Source organism: Electrophorus electricus, chromosome 5, assembly GCF_041902795.1.
Source record: "Electrophorus electricus isolate QZ-2024a chromosome 5, ASM4190279v1, whole genome shotgun sequence".
NCBI classification, from domain to species: Eukaryota; Metazoa; Chordata; class Actinopteri; order Gymnotiformes; family Gymnotidae; genus Electrophorus; species Electrophorus electricus.
In genome coordinates, this window is record NC_137501.1 from 6927141 (window position 1) to 6943716 (window position 16576).

Consider the following 16576-nt stretch of genomic DNA (forward strand, 5'->3'; position numbering starts at 1 on the left):
CTGGAATTGTGTCACTAAATGGCCATAGTAAAGGATTCAAATGATGTGACCATGCCTTAGTAGTTTAGCCAGAGAGATATACAGACATGTAGAAGGGAAGGAATAAGTAAGGAACATAGAAAAAAGTAGAAAAAAGATTGAAACAAGCCTGTTAGTGTTGGTATGTGCAATTACAAAATGAAAGATTAATAGTCTCCCATGTGTAGTTTCCTTTCTTCACTTGTTTAGACCTACACTATTAGGAAACTCAATGTAGTAGGCACATCTGAAATAGACAGCCAAAGATTCACCTATACCTATGGCAAAAATGGGGACATTTTCATGTATTGTTGAAATCAATTTTGTTTTGTAAGAGTTTTTTTTTTTTCAATCAGTTTTGTAAGAGTCTTCACTGTGCTAGTTTTCTCTCTCTTTCTCTCTTCCTCTCTCTCTCTCTCTCTCACACACACACACACACACACACACACACACACACACACACACACACACACACACACAGAGTACCATTCACACAGAGTACCAGTGTACACACCTGAGGTAATATATGTTTTTAAGTTTGCTTTTAAGACAAATATAAATAGTGAAAGTTGATAGCCTATATAGAAAATGATTTCAAAAGCAATATATACACTATATAATAATTACATTTTAAATTAATTGTAATTGCTCCCTCAACAAATTCAGAAATGTAATCCCTCACCCTACAAGTGCCCAGCATACATGAGAATGTCTTCCAGACCTCACAGGTGACTGCCTCATGAAGCTGGGTAAGACAACACCAAGAGCATGCAAAGTTGTCATCCAAAGCTGTCAAGTAATGGGTGGCTTTGAAGAACTTTGAAGAATCTAAAACCTAAGATAGTCAATATTTGTTTAACACAGCATAATCACGTTATTTCATTATTTTGATACCATCACTGTTTTTCTAAAATGTAGAAAATGCTAAAAATAAATAAGACTAGGTGTGTCAAACTTTGTGTTCAAGGGCCCAATTTGCATGTTCATACATATTCAGTGAGTACTCTGAAGCAGCGCTAATGGTCCAGTCTAACTCTGGGCCAGATGACTTGGTTCGCAGCTAATAAACAGCAATGGCTGCAGCTTCCCTACCCTCGTCAGTGGTAGAGCACATTCTGTTCCATCTGCACTGCATTCTGCCAAACTCTCTAAGCAACAGTTTTGCAGGCCGCTTACCCAGGGCCACACCAACTCCACACTACCGGAGAAACTTTATTCACACGGACGCTACAAATCAGCATGATGGTGTCTGACACGTTTCACACAGTCCTTCCACTTCAGACCAGGATGGCTCTTTTAAAGGTCAAGGTGAAGGAAAATTCATGAATCAACTCTAGCCAAACTCAAATGTAACTTTTAAAGTCTTTCTAATGTACAAACATCTACATAAAATGAAAAACTTGTCTATTTTGCTATCAGAGTATCAGAACCTGCTTGCATCAGTTGGGTGGATATTCGAGAACACATTCGAACAAAATGATCTGTTGTATCAGCATGGGACAATTTATGGTGTAAACTTCAAACATGGTCTCACACTACTTACATAACATGGACAGAATAGAAACCAAAGCTACTTCTACTGATTAGAAAGCTGTAAAGATAGAACTATCTCTCCTGAACTGAGGACCTCTGTGATAATCACCCATACAAGGATCAGGGCTTATCATCCCCTCTTCTTCTTATAACACCTGAAGATAAGGCAGATGGCTCTCACGGTCAATATTTAAACTGACTTTCTCTTTTTATGAAGACATTATGGGGCCATGGTAGAGCCCACCCCGAGCATGCTCAAATGTGCACGCACTGGCTTAAAGGATCAATAATCACACCAAGGCTGATCGACAGGCTGTAAAGGTGCATGAGCTCCTTCGTCTACTTAGCCATCATAGAACCCAGAAAGAACATAGACTGTATCTCATGAAGTTGTGTAAAGTGCTTCACTGGTGATCATAAAAGGGTTTTGGGGATCACGTCAATGCCATGCCTCCACACTCCATACAGCATGATGCGCTGTGTGTCTTTAGGGATTCTCAGCTTATTACATAATCAAGCCTGCCTATATATGCTTTGCAGAATGAGAGAACACTCAGTGCTCAACACCGATGGTGAATTTATTACCACAAAAGAGCTCTGATAAGATTAAACGACAAGATTGACGGCTTTTTCAGTTTGGCATCCTGTGACTCATAATAACCTCACTCTACTTACCTCAAATTAATTAAAACTAATACAAAGAAGGGAAAAAAAGCTACACTTAATTCAAATTGATTTCTGGGAGATATGTAAGGCAGATGAGACACTGGGAGGACAGTATGCTAAGGAATGGTCTCAAGATGGATGTTCTTACCAGCAGGATGTTGAAGATGACAAAGAGAATGAGCATCCACAGATATGTGTAGGCCATGTGGACGCCAGCCCACAGACAGACCAGCGTCACCAGGGTGAACAGGTACAACACCATGGGAACCTCTGCAGAACAAAAGCCAGCATCACATTAGCGACATGCACACATGTGGCAGAGAAACACATCAGAGGCTCAACAGTTTGGCCTAACTACACCATCTTGGTATAACAATCACAGTTGGCTTGCTCAATTAGCACCTTGCCACATTTGAGTCAAGACAACCATTCTTTCTGAGTTTTGCTGGCTGTACAGATGCTAGCACATTTATTTTGTGCCCTGTGGACATGAAGAATTGTTGGCATGGGTGCAGCTTCGTCACCGTGGCGATCTTGGCTAGCAAGAGCACTTTTTCCACACACCGTGGAGGAAAAAACGACCCCACGCAAGCACTCGACCTCTTTAATGGCCTCTGCACTGGGACGCAGTAGCTGAGTGGGCGCCTTTATTGATTTGTGGGAAACCAGTGACGACTGAGAGTGGGGTCATCAAGAGACTCTTAATTAGGAGGCCTTAAGTTAGGACCTGTGGGGTCGGGACTATAGGCGGAGGGCTTAGCCCATGAGGCTGCTTTATGTGGACAATTAGTTGAGAGCCTCTCAGGCAACAGAGCACAAGGACTCCAGTTGGAGTGGATGCAGGCTGACAGCCTGATATTGGTGGAGTACCCTGTGAAGACAGGTGAACTGAGATTTCATTTATAGCACAGGTTTTAGCATTTTCCGGTTTTAAAATACTTGGCACTAATAGGCTAAGATTTGATTACTATTCTGCAGAGGATAAATGGCCTAGATTTCTGCACATTTACATCTGAGAGCAGTAACTGAAGCTGTGGTTTACAACCCAGTCCGACATCTCACACGTTATGCGTTGGCAGGCATGCTACGTGTTGACACATATGCTGTATGTTTAAACGGACTCCGCTCATATCTCTAGCACATAAGTATCAGTCCTCATGCTGCATCTCTGCCTCCAACATCAAATACCACAACCCTTAGCTACATTAACTTTGAGTCCAGAACCTCCAGTCAGCAAGCACAGTAATACGGGGGCATCTAGGAGATGGGTCAAACTGTAGAATCTTCTCCCAAGGGCCCAATTTGCATGTGCCATGTTTTTAACCTACAGCAAACACAGAATTTGATCTGCTCATTTCCCAAGGGAATGGACCACTATAGTGACTCAGTGATGATCATCCCCTCACTCCCTAGATTACTACTACAAAGAATGCCCCCCCCACCACCAAAAGTCATGCTGAATTGGATCTACTCCCTCATTTCCATCCAGGCCTCATTTGAGATGTTCCACAAACTGCATCCTGAACAGAAAACCTCAACACCTATGAGACTCCACCCTATTGTTGCACAGGTCCTGTCATTAGTGCACTTACATGCACTACAATGGCTTTTATTTGGAATAAATCAATATGGGTGGAATCTGACATTTACAACAATTCGCCTCCATTAGTGGCCACTTACATCACCATACGTCATGGTAATGGTTCTCAATGGGGCTAGTGTTCTCAATGGCGCTTGTGTGTTAGCATTAGCCAATGCTCTCGGACTGTCCTGCATCGGTCGGGCCGCTTCGATAGCACCTGGGCCTGAAGTGGACATCGACTGAGATTGCCAGATTTGATCATAGGGCTGGTGAGAATGTCAGGCCTCTGTCTGTGACACTCGAGGAGGGTGTATGTGAGTCAGACTCCGTGGATTTCACGAAGGACTTGGGCTGTAATAGAAGGTCACATCCCTCGACAGATGTGTGTTGTGGGCCCAGAGTTTACCCACTGGGCTAGCACAGAGATGTTACTTCCATTCCTCTTCCATTACTCTCTGACCCCTCTCCCCATCTCATGCTTCAGCCCTTATTTTACCTTCTCTCTGTCTGCTCTCCTCTGGTCCCTTGCATTCCTTCCTTCTCACCACCCCCCCGCCCTTTCTCCTGTGACCTCCCTCTCAGTAGTACCTACAGTGGACACCTCCCACAACTATTCTCCCTTGCTTCCCACTGCAGTAAGCACATTCTTCTTCATGGTCTGAGCCTGGCCTCCACGTTCCCAAGCCCTGAACACTAGCACGAGCAGTGCAGGCTGGGGAGTTCCCTCAGCCCCAGAACAACTCCTTTTCCCCACAAGCCTTGAATCCCCACAGGCCCTCCTAAGAGAGTCATCATGGGGTTTTTACCATTCTATGTGCCATTCCCAAGGAATGTTCAGTTTCCTTAAGAGGCACTGTAGGGAGATGTGTGCACTCAGCCATGCACACTGAGATGTGCTTCGACAGTTCTGAAGCAAAACAGGATGCTATAGTTAAGAATTATCACTTGGTCAGTGCGTAGGACTTTAGGTTATTATTGTGTGCAGGGAGTGGAGTGTAAGAGTGGAATGGCATGTACAGTAACCTGGCATTCTGGGGAAGTGTTTAGCTTTAGTCATTTCAAAAGTTGAGTAATACAAAGATTCAAGTGCAAGATTTATTAACACTACAGGTATGAGATACATATTCATGCAGATTAATTCTGATTTGTTATTTCAAAATTTTAAATACATAAATATACGCATACCTGAGAATTGACACAAAGATAAAAAGTCTGAATCATTATTGCGCACACTCCTGCCAATCCAGTAATTAGAAAACTGACTGACAAGTAAACCATTTATTTAAAAAAAAAAAAAAAGCTACATGAAAAGATACTCCATTTCAAACATCGTGTTTCCTAAAGTATCAGGGTTCAAGTGGATACTTGGAAAACAAGACTGAAGTAGAATGTGTCCATTATTTGCTGGGATGAACAAGGCTCCTCTGCATGGAAAGACAAGCACAGTGGGTCTCTTAGGACAAACACAGGGGCTGTAATGTGAGACAGCACTCTGGCTCCTGTTCGGAGATGCCAGACCAGCTGTCACAACAGCCTTCCCCAAGCCTGCCTCAAGGAAAAGACCCTGCTTTGTCTCACACCTGCTGAGCTAACGTCCGTCTGGCCATCCGCTCAGGCATTATGGGAAAAAAGTGCCGCAAGGTACCAGTGAACGGGCTATGGGACACTGCAAAGAATCGCATCCATGGCATAGACATGAAAGAGAGGCCTGGGATGGATGGAGGAGTACTGGTAAGTGATCCGTAAGAGCAGCGGGAGGTTAGCCAGCCTAGAAGAACATCCAAAATCAGGATTAGATTGGAAGTGTTGGTTTTTCTCATCCTGTTCTAAACAATACACTTGTTCTGTGTGTGTGGCTCCGTGTGTTGGCATGATGATAGGATATCCAGCTCAGCATTCAGTGGCAAAGGGAAGGGGGGGTAGTGTTCTTGGACCAGATGTTCTGCATGCCCTGTTCTCCGAGGCCCTGCCTTCTCTCTGGGAAAAACTTCTATCGCGGTGTTGGAACATTAAGCACAACACCAAACAAAAGGTCAGGCAGAAGCCGAGTTCTAAAGCTGACCCTGGATCAACTGTGCATGGTGTACCTGCCATGTGCATGAAAGTCTGTCCCCAGCACCAAGCCCCCCGTGGTCCGGAAAGTACAGAAAGGCCCTAAGAGGCTATCAAAGGTGCCATAGGGCAATTTCGCATTCGTGCTTTTCTATTTTTGCCTCAATTGCTTTGTATTCCTACACCCTCTCTTAGTTCATATTGCTGTTTGGGTAATGGTTATTGCCCGTGGCCTGCTTTTTATGGACGTGGTAAAGGCCAGTATCTGAGCATGGTAAAAGGCTAGTACATTACATGAATGTGCTCTATTAAAAAGGGTTAATGAGTTCTCTGTTGTTGACTTTCCACTGTTATTCATAAACCTTCTGCCATATAAAGAGTTCCCCAAATGACAAAAGTTTGCTGAAATAGTGTTATATGATAATAGTATTTTGTATGTGATGCAAACTCTTTACTGGGGTTATAAACACACAATGGCTATGTAATGTGAAACAAATCAACTTCAAGAACAGAAAAACTATTGATTTTGAATGTAAATATGTCTTATGCAATCAAAAATGTTGCTTTCATTCAATGACAGGCTCAAATCAGACATTTGTAGTGCATAAAGGATTGCATGTGAGGTAGATCTACAGAACTGCTAAAGCTATGAAAAAATCTGAACCTCTGTCCATCACTTAGAGTCAAATAATTCATTTCCTTTGTTATTTAATTATTATTTAATTAATTTGCTGATAATTCAGAACTGATAACAGTTTAATGTGTGTGTGCGTGTGTGTGTGCGCGCGTGTGTGCGTGTACGATCATAAGAAATTGTTTCTATCTTGGGACAGTTTTTACTTGAAGAGCTTCCACAGTCACATCAAACATTGGAGAAAAGGGCCAGAGTATGAACCTTTAAGTTAAGCTATAACACTGACATAAACAAAGGGACCATTTTGCTGTGTATGTTTAAATGTTTAAACACCTTGTCTCCCTGGAACATACGGGTGATAGCATTCTTAGGTCCAGATATGAGCAATTTCAGTACAAAGTACATTTACAGCTATAAAAAGATGGTGTTCTTTGCATATTATTGCTTTTGTTATTAAAAAGCCAATCTAGTCTGATTCCTCATCGTCAAAATACTCTCGACTGCCTCTTACTCTCTATTACTTCTCTATTACTCTATTACTTGCAAAAACAAATGATATTGTCTTTTTGGAACAGGGCCCAAAAGATTGAGGGTAAGGCAGACAGAGAAGCCAACAAGCCTTCAAGCATGTTAGCACTCCAAGCTACAGCGAGCTATCTGATCTGAACTGACGTCAGAAGCCATGTCAGTTCCCAGATTGTCCTGCATCTAAAGCAGGTAGAGCTGACAAGGACTTTCAATACGTGCCTATTTATCAGCTGAAGGATCCTGGGAGAGAGGCAGGAGCTCTTGCTTGATTTCATCAGCTGCTGCACATGCAATGTCAAGGACCCAGAAGAAACATGCATCACATGCAACTAATGCTGAAAAATAAGGCATTATAACTCATAAATTCAGTTATGGCTATTAAGAGCAGTACTGTACTGTTTAAAACAAGAGTGCAGCCGCAGGTCATGCACCAAAACACACCACCTCATCTTGGGAAGATGGCGGCGTGGGTATGTGTGGCTTCTATGGGTGCTGGATGGCTCATCTTTATTGAGGATATGGCTGCTGACGCCAGCAGCAGATGGAACTAAGTGAAGCTGAACTTAATTGCTCGGTTCCAATCAAATGCCTCAAAGTCCTTCACCACACAGGCCAATGACTGGAAACAAGCCGCTAAAGTAAAGTGGACTGTTTTGGGGCCAGGAAAATGTCATATAATATGTTGCCCAAGCTGGTCACCTGACCTGGTGGCCTTTCCGTGTTCATACTCACACCTGTGAATTGGGGTTAAAGGTAACATTAACTCACTTAAGCCTCCTCCAAGAAGTGCTACTATTTTTCCACAGAAGCACATCAGAATTCACCAACTTTAAATGCTAACAGCCTTTGAAGAATATATTCATAGAAAGCTGTAAGGTACCAAATGTTTTTAATTTGAATGAGTCTTGAAAAATGACACACAGTCTTCAAAAGGCATTTGCAGAAAACTGGGAAAATGCTTATTAGGACAACTGCTCTCTGCAAATCAATAGTTGCAGTAAATACAGGACAAAGCGCTAATAAACATGCCCTTTATCATGGCGGAGGAGTTCGGGAACAGAAAGTAATTGAAGCCAGGGTACGGGAAGGCCTGCATTCAAAAGAAAAGTCTCTTTGTGTACTTTCAGCTGGAACTAAACTGACCGATAACCTTTACACTACAACAACCCACAAGGCATTGCAGCAGCTGGCTGTAAACAAACAGAAAAAAAGAGGATTAGATGCCTGCCAGCGCCCAGCCAGGAAAAGTAAACCCCATCATGAAAGCACACCACTTCTCTCAAAGTCCCAAGACAAGTCGAAATCTTTACACAGGGCTTATGTTTAGTAATTTTGTGCTATTTATTTTCCACACAGACACAGGGAACAATGACCCTTCCCAGAGGCTGAGTGGTGCATCCCAAGCTTGGAAAACCCTTCATCCGAGGGTCAGGAAACTTTGGCATGGCTGAATATCGGCACATCCCAAGGACAAAGTTATCCAAGGTCGCTCTTGTTTTTTTCTTTTTCCAAGAGCCGCTCTTTCGACAGCTTCCAATAGCGCGGGACTCAGAGCATTTCTGGCTCAGGCCTAGTACTGCAGTTCCAGACTCCAGAGAAACAGAGATAGAGCTCTCTCGGAGAGAGGACCCCCCCCGGCCCCGACCGCAGGCTTGGATCCTGTGGTCTGTCAGATGGAAGGTGGCCTCGTTCGGTGGAGTTCCCTCAGACCAGGAGCGGAAGGGAGCTCCGAGTCAGCTGCTGATGTACTCGCCGTAGACAGAGGGGCGTCTGCCAGCATCTGTGCTTCAGGCTCCAAGAATACTTCAAATCTTGGTAAATGCGGACGCCTACCCTCACATGCCAGTTTATTAGAAACATTATTAATTAGAAAGAAACAGGTTGTAGGTGAACTGTTAGCGACACTAGTCCATCTGTCTCTGTACACCATTTGTGTTGGATTATTGAATTATATATATAAATCTGAAGAATATTTCAGGTGAGTAACTGTAGTCTACTGTAGTAAGAGATGTAGAGATATTAAAATTGTAGTAAAAGTACAGAGTTTCCAGAGAAACAGAACGTTTTGGACAGAATTATTAGGCAGAGTTTATATATGACAAAGTTGATGTTTAAACCATAACATTGCCATTCCTCCTCATGCATCACTGCAGGAGTTGTATACTGTATTACTTGTAAGAAATGTAATCAGCTTTACATTGGAGAAACCAAGAGAAGGCTTGCTCGTTGGTTTGTTGAACACCTTTGGACCATCAGGATTAAGGATTTGTCGTTTCCAGTGGCAAGGCATTTTAGTACTAATGGACCATGCACTAATGACAGTTTGCATTGCCAGATGTTGCTATGGTAGCAATGAAATTAGGAAACTTAAAGAAAAAGAACTTATCTACATTCTTTGAAATTTAAAACCACATGGAATAAATGTTGATTTAAATATCTACTTTTGCATATAAACTGGCTCCTCCTACCACTAATTCAGAAGCACTTTGTTTGCACAGCTGATGAAGGACCTCTGTCCAAAACATGTTTCCCTGGAAACTGTGTGTACTTTACTAAAATTGTAATATATATGTATTGATGCACTGTACATATACACAGCATATATACACTGTACAGGGTATGTACTGTATATACCACTCTGTTCTTCATCTGTGTTTGTGTACATGTTACTGTTTGTGTACATGTTACTTCTGTTTATCTATAAATGCTTTGGCAATACAATTTGATTTTGTCATGTCAATAAAGCTCATTTAAATTGAAATTGAAACTGAGGAAAAAACTGAGGAAAAAGCCCAGTGACACTTGTCTGACACACTTATCCATATGTTTGACACACTCATCCAAGAACAACACTCACTGCCATATCACTACCATGTCAGTGTAACTACTGTGTTGAGAAGGGTCTTCAATCCAAATAATATCCTGTCAGCAGCGGTACTGTGGTCAGAAGCCGAACAGTAGTGAATGGGGTATATGGCAAATGATACTGAATGCTGGCAAATTGTACACATCCAAAATGCCTTTAGTAGTTACACTTACCAAAAAATTGTAAAGTGGCAAGTGAGTATGGGAGAAAAGTAGTATTTCTTGTGTTTTGAATAAGATGGTGTTGAGTGAGGACTTTAAATGTTGCACTCAACATCACCACACAATTATGATTAGAGCTCAAGTTATAATAAGGCGACATCTATTGGCTACATACGGTTTAACCATCCTAGAGTTTTAAGAATTGCGGTTGGGTGTTGTTTTGTAAACTATATCGATATCACTTGATGCTCGCTTTGTGACGGCCCATGTTTGCGTGACCTGGTCATGTAATAAATTCCCAAAGCTTTGGGCTTCTGCCAACTGTTGCCTCACAAGTGTTACCGAATGTGTACGTCTCACAGCGAGCTATGTGCAAAGCTGTGATGGTGACAGATTTTGGGGCGTCGTGTGTGGAGTCTCTTGTTGAAGTAACTGTGTGGGAAAGGATTTACCCTGCACGCAAGCACAATATGAACAGACTGGGAAGGCAGACATGGCAGAGCCGTGCCAATGGCCACCCACACTCTAGAACGATGCTTGAGAGGGGGGAATTCCATGTTTATGGTGTTACAGGAATCAGCCTATTTAGAAACACTTCCTGCTTTTCTCAGTTGGTGACACATAACTCTAAAGACTTGGGAACTTTCTGCTGGGATATGAGAACATATTCTAATTACACAATTACAAACACTGAAGAGAAACCACCTTCAGTCAGTTTACTTTCAGTTTTTGTTTGAGAAAAATCCTCTTTCAAATTTCATTTTGTGATACGGCTCCTATCTTTAGGAATAGTCAAGCACACGTACACACATGCACGAACGCACATGCACACTCGTACTCAGACACTCACCTGCACTGTTGGTGCGGCCTCTGTAGACATCATCGTAGGCCTTCCATTGTTGCGTGACATAGTAGGCATGGATAAACACCACCAGCACTCCAACCAAACAGATCAGAGGAACAAAGGCTGCGGTACAGAGAGCCACATACAGATTCGGTATGAAGCACCTAGGAGAGAGAGAAATATGGAGAGTAAGAGAAAGAGAGATTGAGAGAGAGAGAGAGAAGCATACTGTTGAAGACAAACATGAAGACAAAGGGACATCAGAGAGTGCAGTGTCATTCATGGTCTTCACTTTGGTTATTAGGGAGATAATTATAACAAGTTTGGAGAGTTTCTATGAGTTACTTTAAATGTGAGAAACACAGTGGAACACTCCTGGTGTATGTACTGATTCAGGGTCAGTTCTAGGCCTTGCGTTTTTTATCACATGGAGCCAGACAGCATGCTGAATTTCAGCACCACATGGAAGAGGCATTCGGAAGTGAGGCTCCGAACACTTACCAACCCTGTCCCAGTGTCTCTGGTCTGCCTGTCTCATTACCATGACACCCCTTTCTCCCATCCATGTTTTCCTTCCCCCACTTTATCTCAGGAATTCTCGATTGGTTTTTTGCTGCCATGCAATCAGGAAGCAATCGGAGCAGTCTCAGCCATGGGAAAGCTTGGCGGAACGTGATGCGGGTTGAGTTTGTTTTGACGCGGTGCAAGTCCAAATACTGAGGAGCCGCCCATCGTTCACAGGGCAGGACCTACCCTAGCCGGGCCAAATGGATGGACAAATAAACCCAAACTTATTTTGTAGAGGAGGGCCCAGGCAGCAGGGCGAAGCCATAACAGAATCCAAAGCATGCAAACGACTAATGCTGCCTCTGTGTGCAGGCCAGATTTTTAAAGTGATCTTACCCATGACCTTGTATTGGCCTGGGGAGGTGGATTTGGACATTCCTACTATACTCTAGATATCTCTTCCTGCATTGTGCAAACATGCCGTGTTTTATGTTCATACATAAACACCGAGCACCTTCAACATGGGCAAATATGTGTGTAGTTGCAAACATCTTTTGTTTCTGTTTCTTTGAGCTGAGACAGGTGCTGCTATAGTGCAAACACCATACAGAAATCACAAAAGCAATGAATTATACTCCAGGTTTATCAGTTGTTGTTCATGGGATTGCAGGATCCAGCAACAAAAACCCTCTGCAGAAGGTTGCCGTCCCACGAAAAAGCAAATGTCACTGAGACAGAGCACCTTGGAGGTCCCATATTGTGCATGGCGGCTGGCTCGCCCCTGCAGCCTGGCTGTAATGTTAGTGCCGGGGTGTTGCAGAGAGACAATGCGCTGGAGCTGAAACTACAGCTGCGGTCTGCTGACTAACAGAAAAAGGGTGGAGAGGGAGTCGGTGTGAGGATGGATAAAGGGAAGAGGGAGAGCGAGGCAGGGAGAGAGAAAGAGAGAAAGAGAGAGAGAGGCAGGCAGATAGAGCGAGAGAGAGAGAGAGAGAGAGAGAGAGAGAGAGAGAGATCAGATGAAACTGGTTGATGTAGGCTCACCAGATAAACTGGCTCAGGGAGTTGTGGGAGCTGGCTAGTGAGCTCATAGTTACTGGCAGGAAGCATGTATATTTTGTATTAACTTTTACTGGACTCTTTTGTGCCCTTTTTTTGACCAAAGGGCAGGTTATAGCTGTGTGTTCATCATAGAAGTATAAATGCTGTTTCGGCAGACACCTGCAAATACTGCATAAACGGATGCATTTATACATACATATAAAATATCCAGACATTGTCTGCTTTTTTGTTTTTAAACAGATCATTCCCGGAAGAGGCTTCTGGAAACATATCATAACTATGCACAAAACCAGATGAGTGACCATCAGTCACCTGGCTTCTGAATAAACAAGGATTGGTAGTCTGTATGTAGAGCTACAGAATAGATTAACCTAATAGGAGGATCTCTCATTGTATTAGTCTCAGTACTTGGAGTAATGCATCTGTTCATAATTATTCTTAATTATTTCTGTAAGTTCCTAACAAAACGGTAACTTCGAAACTTAATCATGGCAGCAGAATGGTTCCCATGGCAACCCCACACCATGCATCCTGCCCAGCTGAAGGGTTTTAAAGGAAGGCCTCACCATCCTCAGGCCAACCAGAGTGGGCAGTCTTGTTGGAACTGAGGCTAATAAATGTGGCTAATACTGCTGGGCGGACGCCACAAGACTCCAGCTTTCCGAGTGCTTTGTCCACAGCGCTCACTGGTCAGCGCTAAAGCACCGGGGCCGGGATACGAAGGGCAATAAACATTGCTGACGGTAATCAGCACAGCACACAGCAATCGGCACAGCCTTGATGTTTTCAGACATGAGAAATAGAAAAAAGTTTAAATGGTGGATGGCACAAAATCCCATTTACTCCAGAACTAAAAAGGGCTTTTTAAACTGGCTTACAAAGTCATACAAAGCTTACAAAGTCAGTTTTGCCACTACACAAAGTTTTTCAGCACCATTTAATCTTTTGGCCCATTTAACTGTTTAACACAAATGGTCCAATAGAGCTAACTCATCACTAGAATGTTTAAATAAACCAGTATGCAAAAAAAAAAAGAAGCAATCAATTTTTTTTTGTTTTGAGTTAGAATGTGTCACTTATACTTTCATAGGGCCCTACCAGTGAATTCAAATTCATCAATATACCTTAAGGATTCCAATAGATGTTAATTCTTCAGAGGACTTTTTTTTTTCCCCCCATTCTTTGCAATATGGCCCTTTGCAGCAAATTATCAGGCAATGTTAGAGGGTCTTTAATCCACCTGCGGTAAAGGACATGAACTCTTTTTTCCAGAAGTCCCAAAGGTCAGCTAGTGTTACACTAATTAGTGAGTGTTACACTAATTACTAACTATTGTTAAACCATTGTACTAATCACCAACAGAGTCACTACTATTGCTGGGTGGTTACTGGTAAAATGCACACGTTTCTTCAAAGCAAAGTCTTTCAAGACTCCTTCAAGCTGTCCCTCAAATAGCTGCGCCCTTGAAACTTGCCTCCTTGCACAGAGGCGGGTGAGATATGAGGTGAAGTGACATCACTTGTTTGTCTCTCCATAAGAGGGATGTTTACCTTTCCTGAGTGCACCCGCCCTGGGGGACAGAAAATGTCAGCGCTCCGGCAAGACGGGTGTGAAACTGAAGGTATGAACAGTGAACGTTTGTGAGCCAAAAATAGCCCTGCCCCACTATGTACAAACACCAGCGCTCTCCTCCACCCACTCTGGGTAGGGCAGTGTATGTGGGGCAGAAGTAGGAGAAAATAAGCATAACACTATTTTTCTTAGAAAGAGTCTCAGAAGTGTCTGCCTATAGGACGTGGGTAAGCATGGCTGTGCACATATGTGGGGCAGCAGGCGAGTGGCCACATCAAGCATGTGTGTGTGTGTGTGTCTGTGTCTGGCCGCGTCCGCACACACTCACAGGTCCCCACGCACTAGTCCGTAGACCTGGTGAATTTTCCACTTGTAACCTCCGAGCAGCACTATGACCAGGGTGATGATGACAAACGCAGGAAGTCCCCAGCTCAGCAGGAAGTAGATGAGGTAGCGCCGCTCTGTGTGCTCGTCGTTCATCACCAGTGTCTGCCAGAAGTTGACAGCCTGAGGAGAGATGCCCGAGATGAGGACGCGCAGGGGAAACCACCTTTACTGGCCACCGCGTCTTTATCGGCCCAAGAACAGCAAGCACGTGTATTTACTGAGGAAATATTTCATGTACCCAAGGCCCCATATGAATAGGAAACGTACTCTTTTGCACAGTGACAGGCAGCAGCACCTTTGGAAGCAGAATCTCTGATTGATCAGTTCAAAGAACTGCGTGAATTTTGTGGCCTGCATTCAACCACTTGACTTCTGAAACTGTGGCATTTTTAGACTAAACAGTGATTGTTATTTGAGGCTTTCTGGCAAACGTGTCTGACTCAGGCTATTCTTTGCTGCAAGACCCAAATACTCTTCTACTTAAAATGTAAGAGTCAGAGATTTGCTTTTTGGAGTCTTGTTTGTACCGATGATCTTCAGCTGACAAACAGGCCCACGTCAGCTTTGGTTCAGCTTGTGTTAATATGTTCCAGAGCTCAGCATTTGATTTCTAGCCAGAAATGCAGCTTCTCTAGGGTCAGGACCTGGATCTTCAAAGATTTGGCCTTTGACATACAATCTCCATAATCTATAGCCATTACATTACTTCAGGTAATGAAGTGTTTATGCTTGCGATGCCCAGAGATAAAACAACGACCATAAGCTTACACCTTTTCCATTTCCACCAGTAAATACTTTAATAGATTACAGAGCTGTTGCAGCACCACATGCGATGCCGGCCTTCAAATTATGAAGAAGAGGAATGTCACTGGCAGGGTGTTGCAATAACATTGTGAAACACTCAATTAACATTTGCTATTCAGTGCAGTCACTTGGGTGTCTCATGCAATGATGGCTCCATTGCCTTCTGGCTTTGACTAGAGACTTCTGCTTAGACAGTGACAAATATCTGATATATTAGAGGTGGGAGGGATCTCTTAGATCAGTGGCCTTCACTGACTGACTTGGAAAACCGAGGTGGAAATGGATCGTTCACATTCTCTGTACTTGGGGAAAAAGAAAGAAAAAGAAGGGAGCTCAAAAGACAGAAAGCAAAAGCGAAGAGCTAGCCAGAAAAAGACAGAGAACAGGCAAATAGATGAGGAGACACACAGTGGACAAGACAGAAGAGATGAATAATTTACTAATCTATCTTAAGGCTGTTATTAATTTTGGTTATTGGCCAACTTTGACTGAGAATAGAGGCACATACCCAGCATATTCCTTTTATTAAGGACACAAATACTTTCCAGTTTGGATCATAGTTTACCTTTCTCACATACAAACAGTTTAAATAGATCCATGTGTACACACACACAGAAAGAAGTGCAGTTATACACATATACATGCAGCTATCTTAAAATCACTTTTGTGAAATGCTGAAAGTTAAAGTTAGAAGTAACTAGAAGGAACAGAATGTGAAATATATTAAATGACATCTCTCAGCAAGTATGGGTTTGGACTCAAACAACCCTGGATAGTAATAAGCAGATCAGTCTACTTGACGCACTTTAGAGTAATCTTTTGGTGGATAGTATAACAGACATCAAATGCCAATACACAAACAAGTCACTTTGTCTAGCATTACTGAAAAACAGCAGCATATCCTTTAGGTGAGAAAAACAGCCCTTGATTTAGAGAGCTTAGGTTTCCGCTGGGTTATGGGCATACCCCTTTGGTCAATACTTGGTCTGATTTCTTTTCAATTAGGAAGGGAAACACAACTGTGGGCCCAGGTGTTTGTATCTCCCTGCCCTTTAAGGGATTACGAGTTATGTTCTTTCACCTTTTGGTGTCCGCGTTCTTGTCCAATCCTGTTGTTTCTGATGCCCTGAGAGAACACGCTGACCTTCGCAACTTGGCTTGTGGTTACATCCAAAGCCATATGGAGAACGATTTAGCACTTTTGTGGGGGGTGAAGAGTTTATGAGTTCACAGAGGTGGAGAGAGGGGTCTGGACAAGAGGAGCTATGCTCGGAGTTGACACATGATTTGTCAGAGTGCTCGTAACAGTGACAGAGGGCACGTCAAGACGGCTCCCTCTGAAGAGCCATACGGGAAGAAC

At 43.1% G+C, this 16576-nt stretch overlaps 1 protein-coding gene across 8 annotated transcripts in view; it reads right to left on the reverse strand.

Moving 5' to 3' along the window:
• The window catches only part of adgrv1 (adhesion G protein-coupled receptor V1), a 110412-nt gene that overhangs the window by 10324 nt on the left and 83512 nt on the right, over positions 1-16576 (reverse strand). For 7 of the 8 annotated variants that reach the window (XM_081714049.1, XM_081714048.1, XM_035529958.2 and 4 more), the window contains 3 exons: positions 14354-14532; positions 10891-11048; positions 2366-2487 (listed from right to left, as the gene is read on the reverse strand). In XM_081714049.1, coding sequence (XP_081570175.1) covers positions 2366-2487; positions 10891-11048; positions 14354-14532 — 459 coding nt within the window. Of the gene's footprint in view, positions 1-2365; positions 2488-10890; positions 11049-14353; positions 14533-16576 lie in introns of those variants that run through there. The other variant, XM_081714050.1, reaches the window with a different exon arrangement.